The following is a 27500-nucleotide window of genomic DNA, read 5'->3' on the forward strand; positions in this document are numbered from 1 at the left end:
TCAGCTATTGCATTATATGAGTCGCCTTTCTTCCACGGTAAACGATGGAGCAAAGAGCCACCATCGACCACGTAACAATCTGTTTTAGGAATAGAGTTCATCACAGCCTCAATTGATAAGTCTGCAGCATGGTCTCGAATTGCCTGAGCAAGCTGAGGTTTGTCTGCTTTTCGAAGAATGTTCCTGACCTCAAAGAGGGCTGGAGGGTAGGGGCTGAGTTCATAAGTCAACACATCTTCAAGGGAAAGATATCCTGACCTTGACACCACAAGGAAACTCTGGAACAGATGGGCAGGATCAATGGTACGATCAGGAGCAATCTTCACAGCATAGATATTCCCAAGGGTTTGGGCTCTGTCTTTCCGCTTGAATTTGTAAGTAAATGCCGACTTTCCGATTATATCTTCAACGATCTTGTTCCCAACCGATTCAAAGGCATCTACATTCACATCTGGCCCAGCCACTATCCCGTTGACAATGTTTCTCAGAGTAGAATCAGATGTGAAGGGTGAGCAGGCTGCAAGCTTTATCCGAATTTTCTTGAGATCAGATGCATCTCTTTTGATGCGTGCCTCAGTTGAGTCTTTGTGTTGCGGACTTGTAGTATAGGTCTGTGAAATCTGTGAAATCCTGCATCGCACTGTTGTACTCAGATGTTACAGGTGCAGATAAGGTCCAAAGGTTTCGCATGTCCTCGGTCATCCCACTGCCCTGAGTTAGACCACCAGTGCTCTTTAGAGACCTCATCAACGTTTGTTCAATGACAAGATCACTACTAAGCCTTGCCCAGCACTGATTGCTCCTACGAACAGCGTGAAAACCATCAAGGAACTTTCAATAAACGTATGGGTGCTTTACCTCCAGGTTGCTCATTTGCTGCAGGTAGTAATGAGCAGGTCGCAGGTAATTGAAGTGCCCAGCTGCAGCAAAGACAGTTAGGCAATTGGACACTGCCTGCAAATGCATCAACCAAGACCCAGTATGATCCTCCTTGATCAACATTCTTGCCATGCCAACCATACGCTGATAATTATGCCACAACTGGTTGGTCTTTGAGGTCTGAGCAAGTTCAGATTTCTTCTTTTCCGTTACTGTCTCGAGTTGGATCAAAACCTCAGAACAAGCAGCATCTCCGCTAAGAAGGGAGGAGTACAATTCCTCAGCTTGATCCAGCAGTGTCTGAATCTCGGGATTGTCTTTGGCCATTTCCGTTATAAGCTGGCTATGCAGGCACTTGTCAACAAGAAGATGGCCCCTCAACCCCCAAAACATTGGTACAAAAGGTTTGTCAACTGATGGCAGCACTGAAAATATGGAAAGCCACTGCACAAAAAATCTTAAGTGATGCTATGTGATATAAAAATGGTTACAATGTGTTCATTTTTGACGCCATATTGGATTTAGATATTACATAGTAGGCCAACATCATTTTTTATGATCTCAATGTGTTCTTTGCCCCCCAAAACCTAGGGATAGACACCAACATCATCAAATTTGAGTTGATAGTTACAGAGTTATGATCATTAAAAGGTTTCAGCAGCCATCTTGATAAAAACACTTTTCCAGGGGTCATACTTTGGTAAACTTTTAGTATGTTATAAAGTACACTAAAACCTACTAGAATCGGTTGAGAAACCTTTTGTAGCAATTTTTTGGGGGTTGAGGGGGTATTTTCCATATATTGACCTGACTATTGGTATACTGCGCCAGAGTATCGACCCGTCCAGGATTGTGTCCAATCGCCAAGGAGACTGCTTCGGCAGCACCAATGCTCTGCACAGAGTGTGGTCCCAATGGATGGATGGAATCTTGCATCGATGTAAAGGACAGTCAGACTATTTATCAAGGAAAGTATGTGCTGTATTGCCATGACAAGTACATACTATGTGGGGTGAGGTGACAGAGTATTACTGGGGATTTATTTTCTTTTCCCGTTCCTGAAGGGATGGGAGTGGTTAGTGTGTGTGCGTTTGTGGAGTCTGTTTGTAGACTCTCTTTAATATAGGACCCCATTTTTCATTTATTTTAATATTGTGCCCCCATACAATCTTGAACACAATGGATTGAATTAACAGAATTGATCCTAGTATGCTAATTGCCATAGGAAGTAAGGAGAGGTTAACATTTCAGGCATTGACCATTCATTGGAGCAAAAGGAAGACTTGGATAGGAGGTGAAAGTTGGAGAGAGTAACTAGTTAGACAAAGTTGTCTAATTTAACCATACCATTTAGTTGATTTTGTTCCTTGAATGTGTATTGTGTCAAATTTGTCCATGCCGATTTCTGAGGATGTTTGACTGTAATGCCTGTGGTTTGAGGCCTCGCAGAAACAAAGTTTATGGATAGTGTGTTGAGTGTGCCAAACTGGCATTGGGCATAGTTGTCTCATCTAACCATAACAATTTTGTCAAGTTTAACAACAAGTTGATATTACTACGTGGAAGGGGGAAGGGGGGGGGAGGAAGGAGGGGGTTCATTGCTCAAATATGTTAAGAGTATGGGACCCTATGCTCGAGTCGGTTAGATTTACACCTGTACTAGGGACATGTCAGAGGTAAGTTGTGCGTGTATGCTTCACGGAGGACCATCAACCTAGCGGTATAGTGAGCTACAGTGGGCCCTGGACGGAGACAGGATGCTTTTGTGGAGATGCCTTCCTCGGGTGGTGGGACAGCCAAATTCACCACAAAAAACAGATGCCATCTCTCTACCTCTATCTCTACCTCGATCTTGGTCGCTCTCAATCGCTCTGCCCCTCTCTCTCTCTCTCTTTTTGCCTCTCTCTCTCTTGATTTGTTATTAGTGTCTAATCTTTCCATCCATGTATCTTTAATAAACCATTTTAATGAGAAATAACATATTTCCACCTTCTTGTCTTTGTGTGCACTTGGACCAACCACCAGTTTCGAAATGCGTTTATCTGGCCTTTGGGGGATATTTAATTTTAGCAGGTATTCTCGCTATAAGTGTGGAAAGGTGAGTAAGTGCTGTCCGCTCATAGGAGCTTGCATGATCGTTTGGCCATTCGTGGATGTCTTGGACCTCCGGCGCAGAGGGTCTACATTAGTGGGACCCCTTGATGCGACAATATTATATCTTGTCTGTGTAATCTACAGTAAGTTTGAGGCGATGACATTGAAACTTGAGATTATTTGTGTGGTTTATTTTATTTCCCAATTTGAGCTTCTAACTTTGGGTATTGGTTGCACCAATATGCAGTGTCACTCATTTCATTGACAGATAAAAATGTACAGTGGTTGAGAACTTGCATGTTGCAGCCTTTCTTTCACATTTTTTGTTTTCATATCCACAGATTGAAGGAACAAATGTTTGAAGGAACAAAGCAATTCATCTTTTTACAAAAGCATAGCTTTAGATAAAGGTGAAACATGATGATAAACCGTTTTTAAAAAGAGTGCATATACTCATAAAGGTTGGCCAAGTATGCTTCTTTTGAGTGTCACATCATTGCAAGCTCTACCTTATACTTGTTATCCAATTTGTGGATATATTGTGGAATAGAGAAAGTCTTGATTATTGAAGACTCAGGCCTTCAAGCAAGACACTAAATGCAGTCTTGCATGAAGACAAGATACCACCTTGTTCCGACGAAGAGTTAATGTCCAAAATGTTAACTTCTCCTTGCATGCTTCAATCACCATTCCGTTTATTCCATCCATTGTGAATAAATTGGACTGCTTTTGTTAAGATCAATCAAGCATCCAGAAAGCACTTGAAGATTACCGTTTAATATAAATTTTGCAAACTTAGCTATTTGAGAATGATAAACAACAATGAAAGTATAAAAAAAAAATTTGTCCATCTTTTGCTTTGTGCGTTTACAGGGTGCACGGGACAAGTTTGAAAATTATTACCAACAACAAAGACGGCAACAGGCACGACTGGTGTTGTCTGCGCAATCCAATATGGTATGCCGTCCTCAGCCTGGATGTGAAAGGTTTTTTTTGGGGGTTTTTTTTCCTTGCAGTAATCAAAGTAATTGTACAGTACAGTGTTTCCAATAAGTTTTGAATTTGTGTAGTTGTTTGCCGGCACTCGATGTGTGGGAGTTCAGTGAACAATTGCTTTGCTTTGGTCACCAACCAGGTAGCATTGCTGCCAAACAAGGAAGTGAAGAGCAAAGTTTTTTGTTTTCTTTTGTTTGTTTATTTATTTATTATTTTTAGCTTTGTCATGAAAAAAAGAAGCCTTGATAGAGGTTGCTCCACATGTACCTGCACAAAGGTTTATAATGACTTTTAAACATTCCCACCATGGCACCGATTGTGAAGTGGCATTGGGTGAAGGAAAAAATGAATATAAAAAAAAATTGAACTGAAAAGTAAAGCATGACAGCAAAGGTCTTCATTCCATTTCAGAACCATTTCGGTTCTATTTTTAATGTGTCCTCGATGATGCAATGTTTGAGGAATGTACACTTATGAATTCAAGGATGTACAAAGTATGGATTAAACAGCAGGTGGCATAAAGGTTAGTTGTAAACATTTACATGATTAACAATCTAACTGTGGAAAAGCAATTATTACCTTCACCACCGAAGGTTGACAGGTTATGTTTTCACCCCTGTCTGTTTGTCTGTTTGTCTCTGTGAGCAGGATATCTCAAAGTTGAGGACGTATTCGGGTGAAACTTGGTGGACAGGTTCAGTGTGTGATGCGGACGAATCGTTTCCATTTTGGTGAAGATCTAAATCTGTGTCTAGTTACGGGAATTAAAAATATATTTCAACTGATTCTTCACCATTGAGAGATGAGGCCAAAAACCATATAAAGCATGATATATCAAAAAGATGCGGATGAGTTGGTTATGTGACAAGAACAAGGGGATTAGATTCTGGTTCAGGTCCGGATCCAGACCCGGCCTACCAGTAGGATATAAAACAAAAATTTTCAGCCTGGTGGAGGTATGTGATTTACATAATGCCATTCTAGTTTTTGTTCAAATGCAATGCTCCCACTGAGTTGTTTGACATGTAAAGTAGCTTTTTTTTCTTTTTTCTTTTTTTACTGATGGTTGGCTGTAAGGAAGCACCACATTGGTTTAATGTTGACATCATAGGGAGGTGCTACTGAAAAAAGCATTGCAGATAAACTGGCAATGACAGAAAAGGAAGTGAGCACAGTGAACTAGAGTGCATATTAATTGTGAAAAGTTCAAGATGGGTGCTGCAAATTATGATTGTATACCAGTGAGACAGCTCTTGTGATCAGATTAATTCATTGATCAAATGGGAAGCCTCACTGCTTCTGTCACAAGGATCACAAAATGTTTTTGATTGTCAGGTCTGTAGTTCGACGGGGATTAAATATTCCATGATAAGAGGTAATTTTTTAGTTTCATTTCTATGTAGATGCCATGATGCTAGTTACCCCCACCACAGAAGGTGAAGGAGGTTATTTTTTTCACCCCTTTCTGTCTGTTTGTTTGTCTCTCTGTGTGCAGGATATCTCAAAGTTGTGGTGGACGGATCCGGATGAAATTTTGTGGACAGGTTGGGTGTGTGACAAGGACGAACTGATTAGATTTTGGGGAAGATCCGGATCCGGTGCCTCGAATCTTTTAAATGATTCTTCACCATTGAGAGATAGGGCCTAAAACGATATATAGCACGATATCTCAAAAAGTTGTGCACGGATTTGGAGGAAACTTGGTGGAACATGTTTGGTGTGTGACAAGGAAGAAATGATTCAATTTTTGTGAAGATCCGAATCCGGATCTGGATACGAGAATTGTTTAATTTTCAAAGCGATTCTTCACCATTGAGAGATAGAGCCTAAAATGATACAGTACTATATAGCATGATATTTCTAAAATGTATCGGGCCTGATATGTTCTCGTGGATCAGGCATATTGTGGCGGAGGTATGCGCTCCACCGAGTACCCTTCTCGTTCTTTTTTTATTTTATGCCTCCACTGATTTCTTCCCAAAAACAATTTGTGATTATGATTTCATTCTGTTTTATTTATCAACAAAAATGGTTTCTTAAGTTACAGCATTGGTCAATTTTTTACAAATGGTTACCAGAATAGGGTTAGGGTATTTCTGGGGGAGGAATATACAAAGGGAATTTGAGTAACTCATTTTTAAACGCTTTGATGAAGCAACTTCTCATTTGTATGGAAGTTTCCATCGATGTTGTGGGATCTATGGATGCAAATGCCTGATTGTGGACAGCATTGATCATGTAGATACAGTATTTACAAAATGGTACTGTGTGCTTGCAAACGTGGCACCGAACCGAGATCTTTTTCGCCATACACACCTCTTCTTGTACACTGAGAAACACTGTATCTGTTCCTGCAAGCTTAAATGGATTAAAATGTGAATTATTTTCATGGGGCAATTGACAAATTTAAAAATAATGTTTCATTACATTTGAAAAAAAACAAACCATCAGTTGTGTTTCACTGGTTACATTTATTATAACGATTACTTTATTCATGTAAAACGATGAATGGCTCCCTTGAAGAAAACTTGCTTTGAAGAAAAGCTCACCCCAAAACATTACTTCACCTTTTTTGTCATGGTGGTTAGCATACCTCTGTCAACATTTGGTTGGGATAATTTCCTCCCCCCCCCACCCACCCCTCCAAAGACCGATTTTTGTCTTTATATAAACTAGTTTTCTGTTGTGGAAGAATATACTTTGCAAAATTATGCAACTGTTATTGCATCATGAGTAGTATCTGTCTTAGGTTATTTTTCTCAGTTTGAATTGGAAATGTGCAACTATGTCACAAATCTTGAGGGTTGTCTCATTGATCGATGTCCAACCGACAGTGAGTGAAGTCCAAATTTGGGTGTATTTAACGGGTAATGCACACACGATACATTAATGCAGCACTATGGCATGACATTGCACAAAGTAACACAAGTAATGTATGGCTTTTTTTTTTCTTTCTCGTGGCACCCCTCCGACGCGGCGCCCCTCCGACACGGTACCCCTCCAACGCGGCACCCCACCTCACAGCTCCTTACCAGTATCTGTCATTCCAGCTCTTTTCCAGACCCTGCACCCCCCTCCCTTCCCAGGTCTTTATGAGTCCGTGCACAGCCCCCCAGGTCTTTATCGGTCCGTGCACAGCCTCACAGGTCTTTATCAGTCCGTGCACAGCCCCCATAGGTCTTTATCGGTCCGTGCGCAGCCTCACAGGTCTTTATCGGTCCGTGCGCAGCCTCACAGGTCTTTATCGGTCCATGCGCAGCCTCACAGGTCTTTATCGGTCCGTGCGCAGCCTCACAGGTCTTTATCAGTCCGTGCGCAGCCTCACAGGTCTTTATCGGTCCGTGCGCAGCCTCACAGGTCTTTATCGGTCCGTGCGCAGCCTCACAGGTCTTTATCGGTCCGTGCGCAGCCTCAGAGGTCTTTATCGGTCCGTGCGCAGCCTCACAGGTCTTTATCGGTCCGTGCGCAGCCTCACAGGTCTTTATCGGTCCGTGCGCAGCCTCACAGGTCTTTATCGGTCCGTGCGCAGCCTCACAGGTCTTTATCGGTCCGTGCGCAGCCTCAGAGGTCTTTATCGGTCCGTGCGCAGCCTCACAGGTCTTTATCGGTCCGTGCGCAGCCTCACAGGTCTTTATCGGTCCGTGCGCAGCCTCACAGGTCTTTATCGGTCCGTGCGCAGCCTCACAGGTCTTTATCGGTCCGTGCGCAGCCTCACAGGTCTTTATCGGTCCGTGCGCAGCCTCACAGGTCTTTATCGGTCCGTGCGCAGCCTCACAGGTCTTTATCGGTCCGTGCGCAGCCTCACAGGTCTTTATCGGTCCGTGCGCAGCCTCACAGGTCTTTATCGGTCCGTGCGCAGCCTCACAGGTCTTTATCGGTCCGTGCGCAGCCTCACAGGTCTTTATCGGTCCGTGCGCAGCCTCACAGGTCTTTATCGGTCCGTGCGCAGCCTCACAGGTCTTTATCGGTCCGTGCGCAGCCTCACAGGTCTTTATCGGTCCGTGCGCAGCCTCACAGGTCTTTATCGGTCCGTGCGCAGCCTCACAGGTCTTTATCGGTCCGTGCGCAGCCTCACAGGTCTTTATCGGTCCGTGCGCAGCCTCACAGGTCTTTATCGGTCCGTGCGCATCCTCACAGGTCTTTATCGGTCCGTGCGCATCCTCACAGGTCTTTATCGGTCCGTGCGCAGCCTCACAGGTCTTTATCGGTCCGTGCGCAGCCTCACAGGTCTTATCGGTCCGTGCGCAGCCTCCCAGGTCTTATCGGTCCGTGCGCAGCCTCCCCGGTTTTTATGCATCTGTGCACGGCCACCCAGCTCCTTATCAAATCAACACGGCCTCCCGCCTCCTCAGCTGTTCACATTATTAATTCACCCAATTGGAGGATCATCTAACAACCATGGCTCCAACTGAGAGTTTCACTCCAATGAAAATTTGTTTGTTTCAGCACTGCTCCCACATATTGGGGCAGATATCTCTTGTTGAAAACCTTAAAGGGAATAATACACAACACAGGTTCTCCAGTGTAACAAAAATGCATGTGCACTTGCCGCCTCCCTTCATGCTCCAATACCTCCTGCTTTGCCCACATCCTTTCTTGCATTCCACTTGACTTAACGCATTATTAATATTTCAATAGCAATTGTTACACATTATAAGATGAATACAACCCAGTTTGACTACTCATAGATTCATGATGAAAATTCATCCTTGTAACTATATTTTGGCATGCTTTCCACGTGCTCCATGTGTGGCTCCTTTAGCAGGACCAACTTTGTCTCATAGTCCTTTACATGCGGTCCCTTCGTTTGGAGAGAGCATATGAAAAATTTATCTAAATCCTCCTTACGTTTGTCTTTTTTTTCTTTCTTTCTTTTTTTTTTCCATCCGCATGTTGAAGGTAAAAAGCTAAGTGCATTCTCACAATTGGACGTATGGTCCTTCTCAGGATGCGTTGCCCATGTGCTCAGCTTTTCACTGTGTGGATTACCCAGCCCCATTTGATTTGACTTTAAGCATGTAGGAAATGTATTTTATACATGACTGAAGTCAGTGTTTGGTGAATGAATCTTCCGTTAAGTTTGGCATATATACAGTGCTCCTCCACCCAGCTGAGTGAATCCTCCCTTAAATTCATCATCACCAGTTTAATGATTATTTAGTTTATTTATTTATTTATTTATTTATTACCCCATCAAAGTACAAAGATAATTTATTGGGTTCTCTTTTCCTGTCTCCTATTATATTTTGAGTGCAGGTGGAACTGATGTGTAGATTTGTGAGATGAAAATCTTGACAATTGATAAATCCTGAAGGGTGTGTAAGTAAGGTCATGTCAGAGGTCTTCAATTGTTTGTTTTTTTGTGGTTTATGTGAAAGTATAGCTTCTAGGTTTCCACAAAATTGCATTTGATGGGGGAATAGCGGAGGGTCAGAGCCAATAATGTGTCCGTCATCTTCCAAATTATGGACCCCAAATTTTGGTTTCATAACTCATAAAATAGCCTACCATTTTCTCAGGATTTTTGAAATGGTGAGGAAATTGTCATGTTGAAATATTATGAATGACCCTTTTATTTGTACGAGCAAGCTGCCCGTGCCCGTACGGGATTCCAAACGGGGGAGGGATGCAGGCGGCAAAAATGCAAATGCCGTCTTCTGTCATCGATCCGGCAAGCTGGGACTTACAAATCGTGTTTATTTCCACGTCTGATGCAATTTAAATGCTCTCATGAGGCGAGGTGCTCCATTTGATCCTGTCCGATATATGTCGCTTTTTGATGCCTCGGGTCCGTAATAGAAATCTGTCTTGGTATCGAAGCCAGTGACCAATTACAAATTAATATCAGGATTGTTTACTGATTATTTTTAATCTATAATCTTGTGTTTAAAGATTTATTGTTTTTTTTTTTTCATCACTCTTGCACAATTGCCTAAGGATGTTCAATATATTATTTTGTCTATTTTCCTGCAATTCATTTGTTAATCAACTTTGTCCATAAAAATCTGCCATCTTTCTGCCCATTTTTCTCCTGATAGACTGCAAAATCCTTTCCTTTGGAGGTAAGCAGTTTTGTATTTTTGAGATGGCCATCAGAAATTAAATTGATTGCGGGGAACACCTCACATGCTTGTCAAGCTTCGTGTTGGCATTGCTTTTTAATTTAAATGCTCTTTTCATTGATGCAGCTCAATGTTCACCTTTGTCGAGCTGAAGGAAGATGCTTGCTTTATGTCCGTTATTATCCACTGGGAGAGCAGGTTGTCAGAAAGTGTGGGTGCTTGTTTTCTCGAAGCTTGATTGGTGATGTCGCCACTATAATTGCGTTCAGCTTGGATAAAATGTCGTGCAATTGTTGTTTAACTTTCAGCCGACAAACGGTTTCACTTTTGTTGTTGTTGTCATTTAATGTTTTTATTTATTTTTTAAACAATTTTGGAGAGGGACCAATTTTTTTCAGTTTTGTTTCCCCAGTCTTAATTTTGACACATCTAGCATTGCACTCATTTAACTTAATTGTAATAGGGTTCCTATTCTGGATTTTGACTTCAAATTGATATTATTGGAGTAAAACCCAAACAAGTTATTGTTTTGGGACTTCTTTTTCTCCTCTCTTCATTAATTGCAGAACTATTTATGACGAAACTAACTTTGACTTTTGACCTTTATCAGTTTGCCGCATCTACATTTTCTATCTTTGGACAGCACCTGCCATCTGCAGAACTTACCCGAGCTGTCTACCTTACACAATTTTGCCTAAGTTAACATGACAGGAGCCATCAGTATCACTCCGCGGAAGTGTAGATAAGAAAAGTTGAGGCGTTGACGGTCTCTGGCTTATTCGGTATGTGCGAGTCCAAAGTGCAGGGAAGGTAAGGGTGGGGTAATGAATAGCAAAGGGGATGTCTGGGTGCGTGATGAAGAGGTGCCAGTGGGATGCGGTGTTGTGTGCTTTGAGTGAGAAAGATGGTGCGAGTCAGTGGTTGCTCTAAAAAGTGCAGTTATTCGGACTTTGCCCTCACTCATAGCTCTTGTGCGTCCACAGTAGACAAGTCGGAAAAGAGGGAAAGAACAGGTAATAATCAGAGCTACCTATCATGTACGATTGCTAATTTCGCCCGTCGTCCAATACTGCACCCGGACTGCTTGGTGCTTGGTCAGCCACCTCGGCATTCCATTTCATTACGTTGCTTTCTGCAGCAAGCACATGCAAACCTTGCAATAACCATTCCACCATGCACCTCTCTTGCAAGAACCTCTCCACGCTCTTGCTCCAGCGACCAGTGGCGATACTTAAGAGCCGCAGGGTGGGGTGTGGAGTTTGGGGGGGAATTAAGGGTGAAATCCCACCTCATGTGGGGGTGGTTCCCGGGAGCACGGGTCACGTGCCACCCTCTTTCCTCCGAGCGTCCCGAGCACGGTGTGCCCAGTGGTCCATACTCACTACGGGGTGATATGATGTCACCCTCCCCGCAAGACTCCATCCATCCATTGGGACCATACTCTGAACAGAGCGTCGGTGCTGCCGGAGCAGTCTCCTGGGCGATTTGTCACAATCCTTAATGGGTCACCACTCTGATGCAGGATACTCGAATGGCTCAATCATTCCAGCAAGCTGGTACTCATTTTGCCGACCTCAGTAGAATGATAGGCTGAGTCAACCCCCACCTGGTATTCATTGAACGGCCAAGCAGGATTTGAACTCTGCACCCGAGAGGTTGCTGGCCTGGAATCACCTTCAATTTTCCTTCTGACCATGTCATGCATCTCAGCTCCTGACTCAACATTGAGCCGTCATGCAGTGGTTCCCATCCATCATTCAAACACCCGGAAGGGCACAGACGGCTTGCTGGATAGCAGTGCAGTCCCCGCTGATAGAGGAACGTGAAGGAACGGAAGCGCACACTTGCACCTTGGGATAAAGGCTCCGTTTGTGTCACTGCCGGCCTTCGGTATAATCGGAAACCAAAGGTGTCCATGGGCGAGGCGAGATGATGGTTCTGAGGGGTGGGAAGGTGGTTTGTAGTGGTGAGACGTACGAGGTTAGTGTGGTTGTGGAGTCTTAAGTGCTGCCGTTGGGTGATGGCGATGCGTATTATTGTAGAAGCCTGTGTCGTGGATAAGAACTCAAGTTCCACTCGGGGTTCAGGAACATCAAAAGAGAATATTTAATAATGCGTATGAGGGGGAGAGAACACTGATGGCAAGACATGCAATTATCTCCGCTAACCGGAGCTAAAACGGAATTCCCGATATAGGGGCCAGGAAGGGTGGAAGGAAATGGGGGCCGAGAAAGAGAAAACAATGTCACAACCTGCACGTTCTCATAGATATTGAATTGAATAGAGTTGAGTGCAGCTAGTCCTAATATCAGAGGGAAGGAACCCCATCGAAAGAATAACTGGAGGGGGAACATATAAGGTGGTCAGATCACCGAGACCCAGAACTGACCTCTGCTGGACCAATCAGAGTAAAGTACAAGCAATGTTCAAGGTTTCAGAAAACAATATGTCGAGTGTTTTTGGCTATCGAGGCAGGGGAAAGGGTTTTCTTATCACTCTGGCAAAATTCCCCGACCGTCTCTGTTGGCCTAAAATAAACAACCCATTAAGCAGGCAGGGGATTGCACACTGTACCATGAATCCGAACAGGATAACTGAAAGGGTAACAGGGTAACTTTGTGTTATCAATTATTAAAAAGAATTTGTTTCATTAGGTAATAAATGACATATGATATATATATATATATATATGTATATATATATATATGTATATATATATATATATGTATATATATATGTATGTATGTATATATGTATATATATATGTATATATATATATGTATATATATATATGTATATATATATATATATATATATATATATATATATATAGACATGTTAATCGATGCAATTAAGGTTGACTGGAGCTCATGCAGCGTCTTCAAGTCATCGGGTGCAATTCCTTTACAGATCCATGTCAACTCATTTGCAAGCACGTTAATTACTAAGAACAGGAATGTAAGGAGACGCAGGTGATTACATTTCTTATGAGTTATATCAAGATGAATTAAATTAATGTTCAGTGATTAACTGAGACATCAGATGAGGGATTAAATGAGATTACAGGTCTTATTAATGCCCATGTTCAAGCAGATTGATTACAAAATTACAAAGAGGAAATACACTTCTACACCTGGAAAGGTGAGCTTGAATGGTGGTGTTTGAATGAAAACAAAGTCTGGTGTATATCTGAAGCAGGGTAGGAGATTATCACCGGCATTGTGGTGAAGAAGGCTATGGTAGTGGAAATTGCGATTTGGTTGTGGCACGCAGATTCAAACAAGGTTTTGGTGTGCGTATCCAAATTAGGCTGCTGGCATCGTATGCTTGATTGTGTGAAGAGAGGATCGTGTACAGAGAAGAAAATGGGGAATAATGGGGGGGGGGGGGAAAACCTAACTAATCCCTCACAATGCAAATTCCCTTTGTAACCCACTAAATAAAAGGGAAAGACCCAATCTGGATAAAATAACAATCAAATAACTACCTTGGGAACCACTTTATGTTGTGTGCCATTGCCTCAGGGTCTCGGTTCCTCGAACCGTCAAAATATAATTGAAAATGTGTTTATTCACCAGTAACCCAAATTACCTAATATCTTTATCCACATCTAATTTATAGTCTGACAATCGATCAATGTGATAGATAATAGAGTCGTGTCCAGTGAACCATATTTCCATAAGACAAAACAAAACATGTCTGTCTTTGTTGAGAATTTGAAAATATTGCCATAAAATACAATCGCCAGTGAAAACAAAATGTCAGTCATGTGTGCTCTTTTGGAGAAACTTCATTTTTTTCCGGTGAAAAATCGTCGAAATACTGATGAGAACTTCGGCTATTTAGCCCCCGTTGGACTTTGTCTGAAACATCGGGCCCATGGATTTGGTCTCATTTTCGTATGCGTCCGCAACCATATCTCGGACACGTCTGGACCGATTTTATAATTTATAATTTATCCTGTGCAAATAAAACAGAAAACCCTATTAGCTTTACATACGGCTGCCTGGCACTATTCTATCTCCTTACTTCCCCCCCCCCTTCCCCACCTCCCTCTCCCTTGACATCTATTACCACCAGCCTCATATTATTTTCCTGTCACACACTCCAGTTCATAGATCTTGCATTATGTAGTCCCTTTCATGGTTCTTACATATCCTTATGTTGAACTACATCTGCCATTCTTTTGCTCGGTCCATTTTTTAAAAATTGTTTTGCTTGAGTCACTACAGAATATATTTTTTAAAATAAGATGTACCTTAATATAATGCTTTTATTAAATAGAGCCATCAAAGTTGTCAATGACTGCTTGCCCAAGCATGATAGTAAAATCTGATATCCTACCTTTAAATTGTCAGTCGAAGTGGAAGAGTTGAAGCATCTAACCTTGTTATATGAGCAAGTTATGCAAATCTATACGATAATGGAGCTACGTGTTTATTATCTCCTCCAAGACGAAACGTCAATGGTCCACAAAACTAAGCTATATTGTACTTAGTATAGATGACTCTGGATCGCTATCCTTTTTAGCTCGCTGTCACGAGCGAAGAAGCAAAAATTATGGGGGTTAAAAAGTGAAGCCGAGGCCGCCGAGTATTAGCTCTACAACCCGAGGTACATCACCGAACATGATTGATCCAGTGCTATCACGTGCCAACCACAGAACAGACCAGCGACTGCAGGGTTTTTTTTTACTGGAATGGAGCTCAGTGTTCATCTCCCAGACAAAGCGTCAATAGTCCACGAAATTCAGCTATATTGTACTTGGTATACATGACTGGATCACTATACTTTTTAGCTCACAAGCGAAAATATACATATTCACTCATTATGGATGACATATTCGGTGTCTCCGCCTGACTATCTTCAATTACAAGCCCATAAAAGCCACTGAGGAATCGACGCCTCGTTCGGAAAAAATGGCATGCGAAAAAGGAACAAAATCGCGACTACAGATCTCCAAACTGCGAAGGGCAACAAAATTACGTATTATATATTAGTTTTTTTTTAAGGTTTTCAGCCTGGCACCGAAACTATTTCTTCTTCTGTTCTGTATTCCTTTCCTCTTATACTCTGCATCAAATTTTTTTTTATGATAATAATCCATTATGTATGAATTGTATAAAGTTGCTTGAAAATAGACTTCTTTATTTAAAACTCGAGCAAAGTTAATGGTGCATCATCGCAAATCCCCATAAAGCAAAGCAAAGTTGAAAGATGGCAATAAGTTCCATCAGGAATGACCAATATGAAATTTTGAGTTAAATTTTTGTTTTTCCATTTTGACCCCTGTGACCTCAAGTCCCCACCCCTTGAGGCATGAACTGCAAATCAAATACAAGAAATAGTTCTAAATGGCATGTGTCCCCCAATGTTGATTGCATATACACACAAGGTTTTTATAATGTATTTTTTTTAAATGTGCCTTTAATTGTATTTTCTCGTACCTTTTTTTAAAAAAAAAATCAAACAATTATGCTTTCGCACCTTCTTGCCACGTGGTGATCATAACCACCAAGTTTGGTGAAATAATGCCCGACCGTTTAGGAGTCAATGGCGTGGCTGATCGAAGGACCGACAGATATAACCGGTTACAATATCACCCCCATTTTTTTTTTTTTCAAAAAAGCATGGGGGTAATGACACACAGCATATCGAAACTATTATAACCGCAAGCATTTCACAATTAGATGTGAAAAGAGCAAGGTTTAACTCACCATCAACGTGGTCTCAATGAAAGCTTGGATAATTATAATGTCAGTGGAAACACCACTAGGGGGCATGGTGCCTCCATATTCACTATTTTAAAAACTGTGCAAGAGCATGAATGCTCAACAAGCCAAATATAAAAACCCTGAAATTAAGACCAGTGAAACAAGTCGTAAGAGTAACCTGCACAGGCAGATGTGGAAGGACAGAAATGTCGCAAAACTGCACAACACAACTCAAGATTAATATTAACTTTGCACAAAGATAATGTTCTTCAAGTGAAAAAAAATGTCCATAATCTGGTTACAGGAATGAAATTTTTTGATTGCAATATGCGTACCAATTTGTTGAAAACTCACTGGAACGTTTTCTGCTGGTACTACATTGGGTTGTTCATTTTGAATGCTTAAAGAAGCCAAGGAAGTACTTGAAGTTCAACAAAAAGGTACTTGTTCCATAACGTGAAATCATCCTGCCAAAGCCAAGTCTTTTCCCTTATATAGGAAATCTATGTATTCGGTGTGAGTCACCTATTCACGTTGCATCATACCTGTAAATTGACATTTTTTTCCCCACTTTGTTCACGGACTTTCCTCAAAACTTATCCTTCATTATTAAAGATGATGTGGATTAAACAAGTCGCTCCAACATTAAGCAGTCATTTTCTGATATTGAGATAATTCGTCCATCCATTAATTCATTCAATCATTAATTTGTGTGCAGCACATTGCTGCTGGTTTGCATGAATGCAAAGAGGGCTGCTGTGCCACGCATGCAGTGCTCCCTGTAGATTAGTGTAGGATTATGGAACTTGGTCAGAGTGCCAGAGTTAACTCTCCCTATTCTTTGTGAAAGATACTGATGGACCAGACACTAGTGCTGGCAGATCGGTTCTCTGAATTGACGTCCTTTGAATGGACAGCACACGCATTGAGGCCTTTCCCTGCATGTGAAACACCAGGGTGACTGTTTTTAGTTTGGTTGAGATTTGAACCCAGGCTAGGCAGCTCTGAGGTGAGCAATCGTACCTCCAGACTATCCATCGTGCCAGCTCCACGGAGCTCTTGAGATTAGATTATCAGTAGCGAAGACTGGCATTGTCTGAGTGTACCCTTCAGTAACATTAATTTGGAAAATATTCAGCATTTTAAAGATGTATCTAAAAAGTACTAATTTGCAATTAACGTGTATTTTGTGTTGTACACATGTGATGGGCCAAATGGCCTCTTGTCCTGTCCAAATTCCTTTTAACATTTAGTATGATGCTGGATGAAATCAGACCCGATTGTTTGAAGGGGGCATCTTTCATGTTCATGTAAAGCAAGTCCCCTAAATGATGGACTTGCTCCCTTATTTTAAATATTAACAGAAGAAGAAGAAGAAGAATAACTAGAACTCCACGAGATATATATATATATATATATATATATATATATATATATATATATATATATATATATATATATATATATATATATATATATATATATATATATATATATATATATATATATATATATCACATACACACATACACACACACATCTGAATGTCATGTCAGGCCAGATTAGATCTGTGACTTGCTACAGGTATCATGTAAACCTGTACTAACCTGTTCCATGGTGGGGTTGTCGGCAACTAAACCAGCTCCCCCACCAGGTTTTTTGGTGAGGAGGGTGTTTGGATATGGACATCCAGCAGGATTAAAAACAAAACCTATCAAAGGGCGGAGGAGCTCCTTGTGAGCCAACGGCCATCCATATCTAGTGCCCAGCTGTGTCTGCGGACGTCCTCCTGAGGTTGGTGGCAGGATTTGTACTCTGTCCACCGTAAAACCCTTCATTCCGCAAAACACAAAAACGCAAAGAAATCTGAAAACCCACTCCGTGGACAGCACAAGCAGGACAGCACACCCTGTGCAGCTTCCCTTAGCAGGGCAGCTCACCGGATGACGGGATTGGGGCAAAGCCTTCGGGACCCCCAATCTTTGATGAAAGGAGGGAAACCACGGGGTAGCATTCCCGAGTCAGATTGCGGGAGAGTGTGTCGGAGTGGTGCTGAGGTGTCGTCCACCAGACGGCGGTCTCCTTGGGTAAACCTGAGGCGGTCCCTTCGGGTGGGTGCCTGGAATGTCCTATCCCAAAGAGGATTATCACCTGTCTCTTATCATCTGAGCTCAAGCATTTGGATATCAGTATTGCAGCACTCTCTAAGGTTCGGAGACCAGATTGCTGCGAGATCTTGGTGGGTGGTTACACCTACTATTGGTCTGGTCGCTCTGATGGTTACCATACTCAAGGAATTGCTGTAGCTGTATCCAATAAGCTGACTCCATTGGTAATTGAGGTAACACCGGTCAACGAGCGTATTATGAGACGAAGGAGTCGTCACTCCTTAGGTGTCGTTTCCCTGGTCTCTGTTTATGCTCCGACTGAGGCGAGTGATCTCACCGTGAAGGATGCATTCTACTCCATGCTCGAGTTTGTGGTTGATCAGTGCCCCAGACGAGATACACTTCTTGTCTTGGGGGATTTCAATGCATCGACTGGAACTGAAAGGGATGGTTATGAGACGTGTGTTGGTCCCCATGGGTCAGGAACTCTGAACCAGAATAGCACGAAGTTCCTTGACTTTGCAAGAAGTCATGGACTTAGGGTGGCCTGTTCATGGTTTCAGCGCCCACAAGCTCATCGCTGGACTTGGTATTCCAACGCTGGCGGTGTGGCAAAGGAGATTGGCCATGTCCTCGTTAATGGTCGCTGGAGGATGATCCAGAACTGCAGGGTCTACCAGAGTGCTCAATTCGTCAATACTGACCACCGGCTTGTTGTAGCAACTCTGAAGTTGTACCTTAAATCCAGGAGAATGGTACCATCCCAGCCTAGGCTGGATGTTGGCAAGCTCATGGATGAGAGGGTAGCTGAGGAGTTTGCGAACAGGCTGAGTGGAAATTTTTGAGGAGTCTGGGTGCTTTGGGAGGTCCTGAAGAGTTGTGGAGTTCCTTCAAGACCACCGTCCTTGATGTTGCTGGTGGATGCCTTGGAGCTCACTGCAGGGCAAGGAAGAATTTTGTCTCAAGGGACACTGGATACCATTGACCAGAGTCGCAGGGCCAGGCTGAATGGCAGAGCTGAGCTGTTCAGGGAGCTGAGGCGTAAAACTGTACGTGTGCTAAGGGTGGTCATGGAGGCCCATGTGTGAGGAATCTGTGAGGGGGTGGAGCATCACCTGTGGTCAAGGGATTCTCCTGCTTCCAGGGGAATTCACGCATTGCGTTCATCCAAGCCCATCCCTCGGTGTACTGCAGTTAGAGCAGAGGGTGGTCGGCTCTTGAAAGAGGAGTCAGAAATGAAGGCCCGCTGGGCCAGTTACTTTTAGCGGTTGTTCCAGGCTGTTCCACCAGCTGTCGAGTTGGACATCTGGGGTGTTACAATCCCTGGTGCTGACCCTCCAATCAACTGTGGTCCACCTTCGCATGTGGAAACACAGGCTGCGGTGAACCGGTTGAAATGGGGTAAAGCTCCAGGGATCTGTGGCATCCATGTTGAACTTCTCAAGGCTGGTGGAAATGCTGCACTCATGTCGTTGCATGCAGTTCTGTGCTCTGCTTGGAACACAGGCAACATCCCAACTGACTGGAAGAGGAGCCTTGTTGTCCCTCTCTGGAAAGGGAAGGGTGATTGCCAAGACTGAAACAACTACCGAGGGGTGATGCTGCTCTCGGTGACGGGCAAGGTCTTTTCTTGGATCATTCTTGATAGGGTTTGCCACCATCTGCTTGCGCACCGGCGTCCAGAGCAGTGGGGCTTTACACCAAAGAGGTCGACAATTGACTGTATCCTTGCTCTTCAGTTCCTCACCGAATGCAGGCGAGAGTTTCGGTAAGGGCTGCTTGCAACCTATGTTGATCTCTGTAAAGAGTTTGATTCAGTGAATCGGGATGCCCTCTGGAGGATTCTTGGTCTTCGTGGAGTGCCACCAAAACTGATCAATCTGATGTCTAAACTTTACTCTGACACTGAGAGTGCTGTGAGATGTGGTGATACCAACTCTGACTTATTTCCAGTTGTTACTGGAGTTCGTCAGGGGTGTGTACTGGCCCCCACACTTTTCAGCAACTGTATGGACTGAATTCTGGGGAGGATGTCAGAGAGATCAAGCTGTGGTGCATCATTTGAGAATGTCAATATCTCTGACCTTGATGTCGCAGATGATGCAGTCATCTTTGCAGAGACTACCGATATCCTTTTGGGGGCCCTTCGGTTGCTGAATGGGCAGTTGGAGCCACTGGGATTACGGGTTTCCTGGGTCAAAACTAAGATCTAGGCTTTCAATGACATCTTGGATGCTGCAATCCTGGCTACACCTGTTTGTGGTAAGGATGTTGAGGTCACGGAGAGATTCACTTACCTTGGCAGTGATGTTCATGTCTCTGCTGTCTGTGAGCCAGAGGTCAACAGACGTCTGGGACGTCATGGATTCACTGGATCATGGGGTGTGCCGCTGCCGGTACTTGTGGGGGAGGACAAAAGTCCGAGTCTTCAGGTCTTTGGTGCTTCCAGTCTTGCTCTATGAGTGTGAGACTTGGACTTTGACCAGGGATCTGAGACGGAGACTTGATTCCTTTGGCACCAGGTCTCTTTGGAAAATCCTTCGCTATCGCTGGTTGGACTTTGTGTCCAACGAACGGATGCTGAGAGAGACTCAAATGAGATTTGTTACCTGCATAGTCCATGATCGTCAGCTGCGGCTGTATGGACATGTGGCTCATTTTCCTGACGCTGATCCTGCTCACCAGATTCTCTCAGCAAGGGAGCCTCATGTGTGGAGGAGGCCAACGGGCCGACCCCGTGCCTCATGGTTGCATCAGGTTGATCAGCAATCTCAACGAGATGGGGATGGGCCAGGCAACTGCCTGGGGGATGGCCAGACGGAGGCCCTTGGAATCCCGGCGTAAAGTGGACGCAGCAACACGCTGCTCTGGCGCATGCTCCCATACCTGACCTGACCTGACTTGATATGTTTCTCTACGATGCGGGATTCATAAGTTGTGGACCGAGGAACAGGTCATGTTCCATATATATATATATATATATATATATATATATATATATATATATATATATATATATATATATATATATATATATATATATATATATATATATATATATATATATATATATATATATATATATATATATATATACATATATACATATATACATATATACATATATACATATATATATATATATATATATATATATATACATATATACATATATACATATATACATATATGTATATATGTACACAATTGACCATTTTTCTTTGGCCCATCATCTGTATCAATTGAATTGCTACTCTTGTACCCTCAAATGCTTGTAAGTGCAGACAAGTGAGCCTTACGCAAACAATAATAATAATAATAATAATAAAAAATCTAAAAGTTCTCAGATTCAAATAATGAAATATTTCTGACTGCCAGACCTTGTGGCCGATCAGGTTGAAATTTATAATGTCCATTCCCCATGTCATCCAGATCATAATTGTGAAGTTTCACATTGATTGATTGCAGTGCTTCCAGAGGAAACATTATTTTAAAATTTTCTTTCAATCCAATATGGCTGCCAAACCAAGTGACATCAATTATTCATTAACAAACTTGTATCCACTGGTCTTGGAGTGTGTGTGTGTGTGTGTGTGTGTGTGTGTGTGTGTGTGTGTGTGTGTGTGTGTGTGTGTGTGTGTGTGTGTGTGTGTGTGAGTGAGAGATTTCACCTTGAACAGGCAAGCCATTCTGGGGAAGATTTTTGAAGGTTTTAGGATAAATTCCAGATGGCCACCAAACCATGTGACCTATCAATGAGAAATTAACAAACTTGTAAAAGGATATCATGGGGAATGTGTGTAAAGTTTTTCCTCAATCTGTCCAGCCGTCTGGAGAATTTTTTTATTATTATTATTTTTTTCAAAACAATATGGCTGCCGAAGCACGTGACCTATGACATCATAATATATATTTTTTTTCAACGGTGAGTTGCGTAGATGACGCTCAAGAAATTTAAACATTTTCCGATGTAGCGTTCTACATGTCGAGTTTTCACCGGGGTATCACTTCACCGATGACGTCCTGGAAAATCGTACTTCTTCCCCACGGGGAGTTCTTGCCAAGTGCCAAGTTTCAATTTTTTCCATTGTGCGGTTTTCAAAATACAGAGGTCAAAATTTTTTAGGTTTTTCAAATATGGTGCCCGTACCACTTGACCTATGACGTCATAATCATCAATGAAGTATGCCCCTAAAAAAAGATACATATTACGGTGAAAATTTCATGTCGATCGGACTTGTGGTTGCCAAGAAAATTAATTTTAAAGTGAAAAATAACCCCAAAATTGCTGGCGGAAGAAAAAGAATAAACGGAGCAAAAACAATAGGTTACCCAGCCATGTTGGCTTTGTACCCTAATATGACCAAGAATAAGTCACACAAAAGGAGAAAATTGACATTTATACAATAAAAGTGTTAAAATTGATTATTGTCACAAACAAAAAATATTTGATCAAACGTTGGTAGCCGGCATTATATATATTTTTTTGCCTTCATAGAAGTTTGGCGTCTTCAAGTAGGATGAGTTTGGAAAATTAGCAACAGGCTAAAAACTCGTGCACATTTTCTTGTCGACTCGATCTGTCATCCGCCATGAAGGTGAATGGCGATGCACGTCCATAGGCTGTGGGGTTCCAGATCATATGGATCGATAGGAAGGTATGCCAAATAGACTTTGATTATAATTAGAGGAAATTACATGTTGTATTAATACCCCCCGTAAAGTTTTACAACTCAAAATTGGGAACTTGTCATTGATGTACTGAAGTCCTAGCTGTACCTGCTCACATATTTGGATTACCATCTGCAAAAAATTATTCATGCAAAAGCTTTTTGGTGACATTACCATAGAAAGCTCTAAGTTGATGATCTCCAAATGGTCCAAATATCTTGTAAGACATTTCTCAGCTAATTTTCAATTAAAAGTTTTGCTTTGGTAAACGTCAAAGTACTTATTCCAAAATATTTATGCAAGCTCGACCTTTATAAAATATAATCATGAATGAAAACTGATGTTTAACAATATGTTGAACCTTTGACTGTATTTCCCAATCAGCTAATTCAAATTTGACCGTTTTAATGTGACAAATAGAGAATGCTTGTGGATTAAATCACTTTCTTATTGGTTTCAAATCCACAGCTTTGAGGTTCACACCATGAAGTGTTTGTTCAACAAGGCTCGACATTAAATCTTTCCATCTTGTCCATGGGATAGGTTGGTTTTAGATTTTACCTTTCCCGTCAACCTTTGCACCTGTCCAACTATTCGTACTGCGAGCATATGGGGCGATACTATTATGTTCCTTTGAAGTTTTTCCCGGCGTGCGAGGGTGGTCGTGTCTAAAAAGATTTTCCTAGTCGCTGCTAATCACTGCAGCTTAACACGAAAAAGAAAAACTACGTTCGAGGTCGAGACAGGTCAGGTTAATGAAACCTCTGGGTGGTTAAATTGACCTGTGCCCCAGATAGGGTTATTGGGGTTTGCACTTGTCCTACAGACAAAATTACCTGTCCCAGACACAGACAACCATTGGTGTCAGGCCTTATTGCAAGATTGGTGCAAAGGTTTCTTTCTATTTGCACCACTATCATATGTGAACCCTTTATTATCTGAATATAAGAATCGATTTGCTCAACTATTTTGTGCTTGTCATGCCAACCAGCCATTTCCATCTGGTGTTCAATGAATTCATACTGTTTTGCTCATGGCCTGCATGCTAGTTTGTTGGACATGCTTGATATTCTTTGCAGCAAGTTTTTTCTGTATCCTTGCATTGTGGAAGAACATCTTTATAAATATCGACAAAAGTTACAATCCAGAAATAGTGTACATTGCAGTTTGATCGATGTAATTTGTTGATATTATGTCTGCAACTGCAACCTTTGATCTCTTCCTGAATATGATTATTGTGCTAATGATGAAAGCTTTGTTTTTCACAGCATGAAACGCTGGAAGGATACAAGAAATATTTCAACCAAATTGTCGGGTAAGGTTATTAATTTTTTGAAAAAATTGATTCATTAGAAGTGTTATTTTTTGCCAACTGATCCTGGAGTGTTAATAAGTCATGATGTTTCTTGTACTGCATTGAACAAAGTTTTGGACCTGGGGATTAATATCACCAAGCAAGGAGATGGCATTTTTTTTGTACCTGTGTAAGGAATTGCCTTTTTGAGAAAAGTTATAGTTAGCTTTGAAACACTGTAAACTGCTGACAAATTTTGTTGTATTAAAACGATCCAACCTTCATGCAAAAACATGATTTAACAAACTTTGTGAAAGGGCTTGTTTTGAAGTGAAAAGCGGGATTAAGGAATTGGTTCACTTTGTCTGTTTGTCTGTCTGCCTGTCTATAGATGTCATTCTATGATCGAGCAACTACTGAACTTGAATTGAATGCTGTATTTTGAACACAAATTGGAATCTGAACCAGAACATGAACCTGCAGTTGAGCAGTATTTTTGGCTCTGAAATTGGCAAATTCTATGGAATCTTTTCCTGATTGTGCATGTGTACAGAGGAGTGAGATAATTTTTTACTTTGCCTCTCTGCCTGGCAGTCAATCAAAATTGAAAATAATTCCAAACAAACTTGCTGTTCTTCGGAACGTCATAAACGACACAAACAGCAGGCACGAAGGAGTAATTCAACGTGTTAAATAAGGTGGTGTAAAAGGTGGCGATAAACTTCTGATTCAATGTTTTGTTTTGTTTTGTTGTTTTTTTCTGCATCTTTCAAAACTTTTTTTTTTTTTTTTTTTTTTTTGCATTCGTCAAGGCACATGGAAGAGCTAGAACACAGAACGGATCAGGGCGCAACATAACAAAATGAACATCGGGAGGAGAATGGGGAAATGCCAACAGTAGGGCAGAGGGAGAAAATAGATTCAGACAAAATGGTGGCTCGTCGGAAACTGATCGTGTTCATAAATGCAAAGCAAGAGTTTAAAAGACCCTGCCCATGTCCTTTTTCTCAAGACTGCTACATGGGGTAAAGGTGTTCTATGAACTCTCTAGTTTTATAATTTTTTGTTTTCTTTTAGATTCTTTGTAGTAGAAGACCACATACTGCACACGACCCAAGGGTTGGTGAACAATGCCTACATGGAGGAACTTTGGGCTATGGCTCTTTCCAAGATCATTGCTGTGCTCCGTACGCACTCTGTGGGTATTTGGCATCAACCCTGCCCCTCTATCAATTGATGCCTGCAAATAGCATCTGTCTTTCTTTGTCATTTTCTGTTTTGATTTTTTTTCTTTTTTTCCGGTCGAAGAAAATATTTTTCTTGCCTTTTTTTTCAGTCGTACAGTACCGACCCAAATCTCGTTTTGGATCTGAAAAATCTCATCGTCATTTTTGCTGACACATTGCAGGTAATAATATTTGAATCTTTATCATTTTCTTGAAATGTGTATATGATTATATGAGAATACTGAAAATGATATGTCTGAGAATCCAGATTGGTTTTCATTTCAAAGTGCTTTCAATCAAATCTGTTTTTGTGGAACATTTATATAATTAATCCAAAAAAGGAAAATCATTTTTGACTTTTCTGTTTTTGTGACCTTAAGTGTGTTCAATTGATCCTCTCACCTGAGTGTTTAATCATCTAATAATGCTCTTGAAATGGAAGCAACGTCAAACACATTTACCTTTGCTGGATTTAGTTACTGATTAATTATTGTCTTTATTATTTTATCATATTGGTACCCTGCCATTGATGGTGCTTAGAATCTTTTAAGAGCTTCTTTTCATGATTTGTATAAACTGCTTTTTAAATTGTGTTTTTCTTGCAAATGAAACTTAAGGCAGAAATATTCTGTTCAAGATCACTGGTGTTGAAAGGAGGGGTGGTCAAAATGTTCGAGGAACGAGTTGCTCACGGTACTCCAAGACGTGCTAACTTTTTTTTACTTTTTAATGTACACACAGCCCTCCGTATCCGCGAGAGTTACGTTCCTGGAAAACCTCACAAATGCAAATTTGTGAATATGGATACCTTGGTTTAATGGGGAAAAGGGGGTTATGTTCCCAGGTCAGACGAGCATGGGGGTGGGGTGGGGGGAAATGGCAAATGTTTTATCTTAACAGATTTTTGAGCTCTCGCTGACTGGGGGGACGTTGAGGGTGGGGCGGGGGGGGCGGTACTTAGCCCCTCCCCCTTCGGATCTCAACTTGTCCGATTAACTAAGTTTTGTTTGCCCATACATGATCATGGAATGAACACAATGATGTAATTAATTTGTTCATAATATGTTAATTTTTTTTGAATACGGGCGCCTCGTGTTTTACATGTGGTTGTCATGCAATTTTGAAATAGTGCATAAGAATAAAATTAACACTTATTTTTGTTATGCATGGACCTGATTTGAAATAACATGCTCCAGCGCTGGCTGGAGTATGTAATTTGTAATTCACGAGATCATGGTGTATGGAACGCAGTGGGCAACGACAACCACAAGCGTGGGTGGCAAACATCAGCAACTCCTTCTCGTGCGCCATTTTGAAGATCTTGTCCGCATGAACTCTCAGCCAGTCATCCTTCCAAGGTCGATGAACTGAGCACCAGTATACTGGTAATCAGTGGCATAGCTGTGCCCCGAGCCAATGATGCAACCAGCAGCCAAAAAGGCAGCACACAATGGAAACATCATCACTTCCACCTCGTCAAAGCCGAGTGCCTTGGCCATATCGACGATTCTGTGATGGTACCGTTGCTTCTTGGGTTTGGAGACATCCTTGGATGTAACTGGACATATTGGTAGGCAAAGGTGTGCACCACCACGAAAAAAAAAAAAGTTGAAAAACAAACAGAAGACACTGCAGAGATCACATGTGCACAAGACAAAGTTCATGCGGACAAGATCTTCAAAATGGCGCACGAGAAGGAGTTGCTGATGTTTGCCACCCACGCTTGTGGTTGTCGTTGCCCACTGCTTTCCAGACACCATGATCTCGTGAATTACAAATTACATACTCCAGCCAGCGCTGGAGCATGTTATTTCAAATCAACCCCCTGGTGTTAATTCAGTGGCCAACGTGGCTCGAACTCTGGACCCTCGGATCCCAAGCCACCACCCTAATCGCTAAGCCAACACCAGGCTTGATGATGATGTGGTGGAGTTGCTTGAATCACACGATGACAATTTGACGATGGAGGATCTGCTCCAGCTGTAGAAGAAACGGCCGAAGCAAGATAACAGGGAAGATTATGAATCGGTGGAGGATGTGCGTTCCCTCACAAGCAAGTGATTGGCCAAGGTGTTCAGCCTCATCCAAGAAGCCTTGGCTATTTTAGACAAGGATGATCTGAACACGGAGTGTAGCTCTAAAGTAGCCAGAGATGTTACTTCCATCCTGCCGTGTTATTAGGAGATCCAAAAAGGAAAAAAGGATGAATGCAGTGCAATCTTCATTGCTTTCATTCTTCCAAAAGGCAGAAAAGAATCAGGAACCTTAGCCATCCATGTCGAACGGACCATCATCCGATGAAGATGATCCCCCTCTCTCCAGTAACTCCATCATTCTCGACTTCTCCCCTCCTGCCCCAGTATGCCACACTCAAGCACCTCACGACACAAGTTTAAAAAATAAAAACTTATTTATTTCTGTATTTTTTTTTCTTTCTTCAAATAGGCTGTTACTAT

General features: G+C 41.9%; 1 protein-coding gene across 12 annotated transcripts in view; it reads left to right on the forward strand.

The window, feature by feature from the left end:
* Positions 1 to 27500, forward strand: part of LOC147035384 (exocyst complex component 6B-like) — a 290908-nt gene that overhangs the window by 77567 nt on the left and 185841 nt on the right. For 9 of the 12 annotated variants that reach the window (XM_085897305.1, XM_085897321.1, XM_085897331.1 and 6 more), the window contains 5 exons: positions 3847 to 3930; positions 10008 to 10031; positions 23793 to 23839; positions 24896 to 25016; positions 25155 to 25226. In XM_085897305.1, the coding sequence (XP_085753431.1) occupies positions 3847 to 3930; positions 10008 to 10031; positions 23793 to 23839; positions 24896 to 25016; positions 25155 to 25226 (348 nt within the window). The remainder of the gene's footprint in view (positions 1 to 3846; positions 3931 to 10007; positions 10032 to 23792; positions 23840 to 24895; positions 25017 to 25154; positions 25227 to 27500) is intronic. The other 3 variants (XM_085897314.1, XM_085897342.1, XM_085897349.1) reach the window with 2 other exon arrangements.

The sequence above is a fragment of the Eptatretus burgeri genome, chromosome 1 (assembly GCF_056783735.1).
Source record: "Eptatretus burgeri isolate ZD-2024b chromosome 1, Ebu_testis_v1, whole genome shotgun sequence".
Lineage (NCBI taxonomy): Eukaryota > Metazoa > Chordata > Myxini > Myxiniformes > Myxinidae > Eptatretus > Eptatretus burgeri.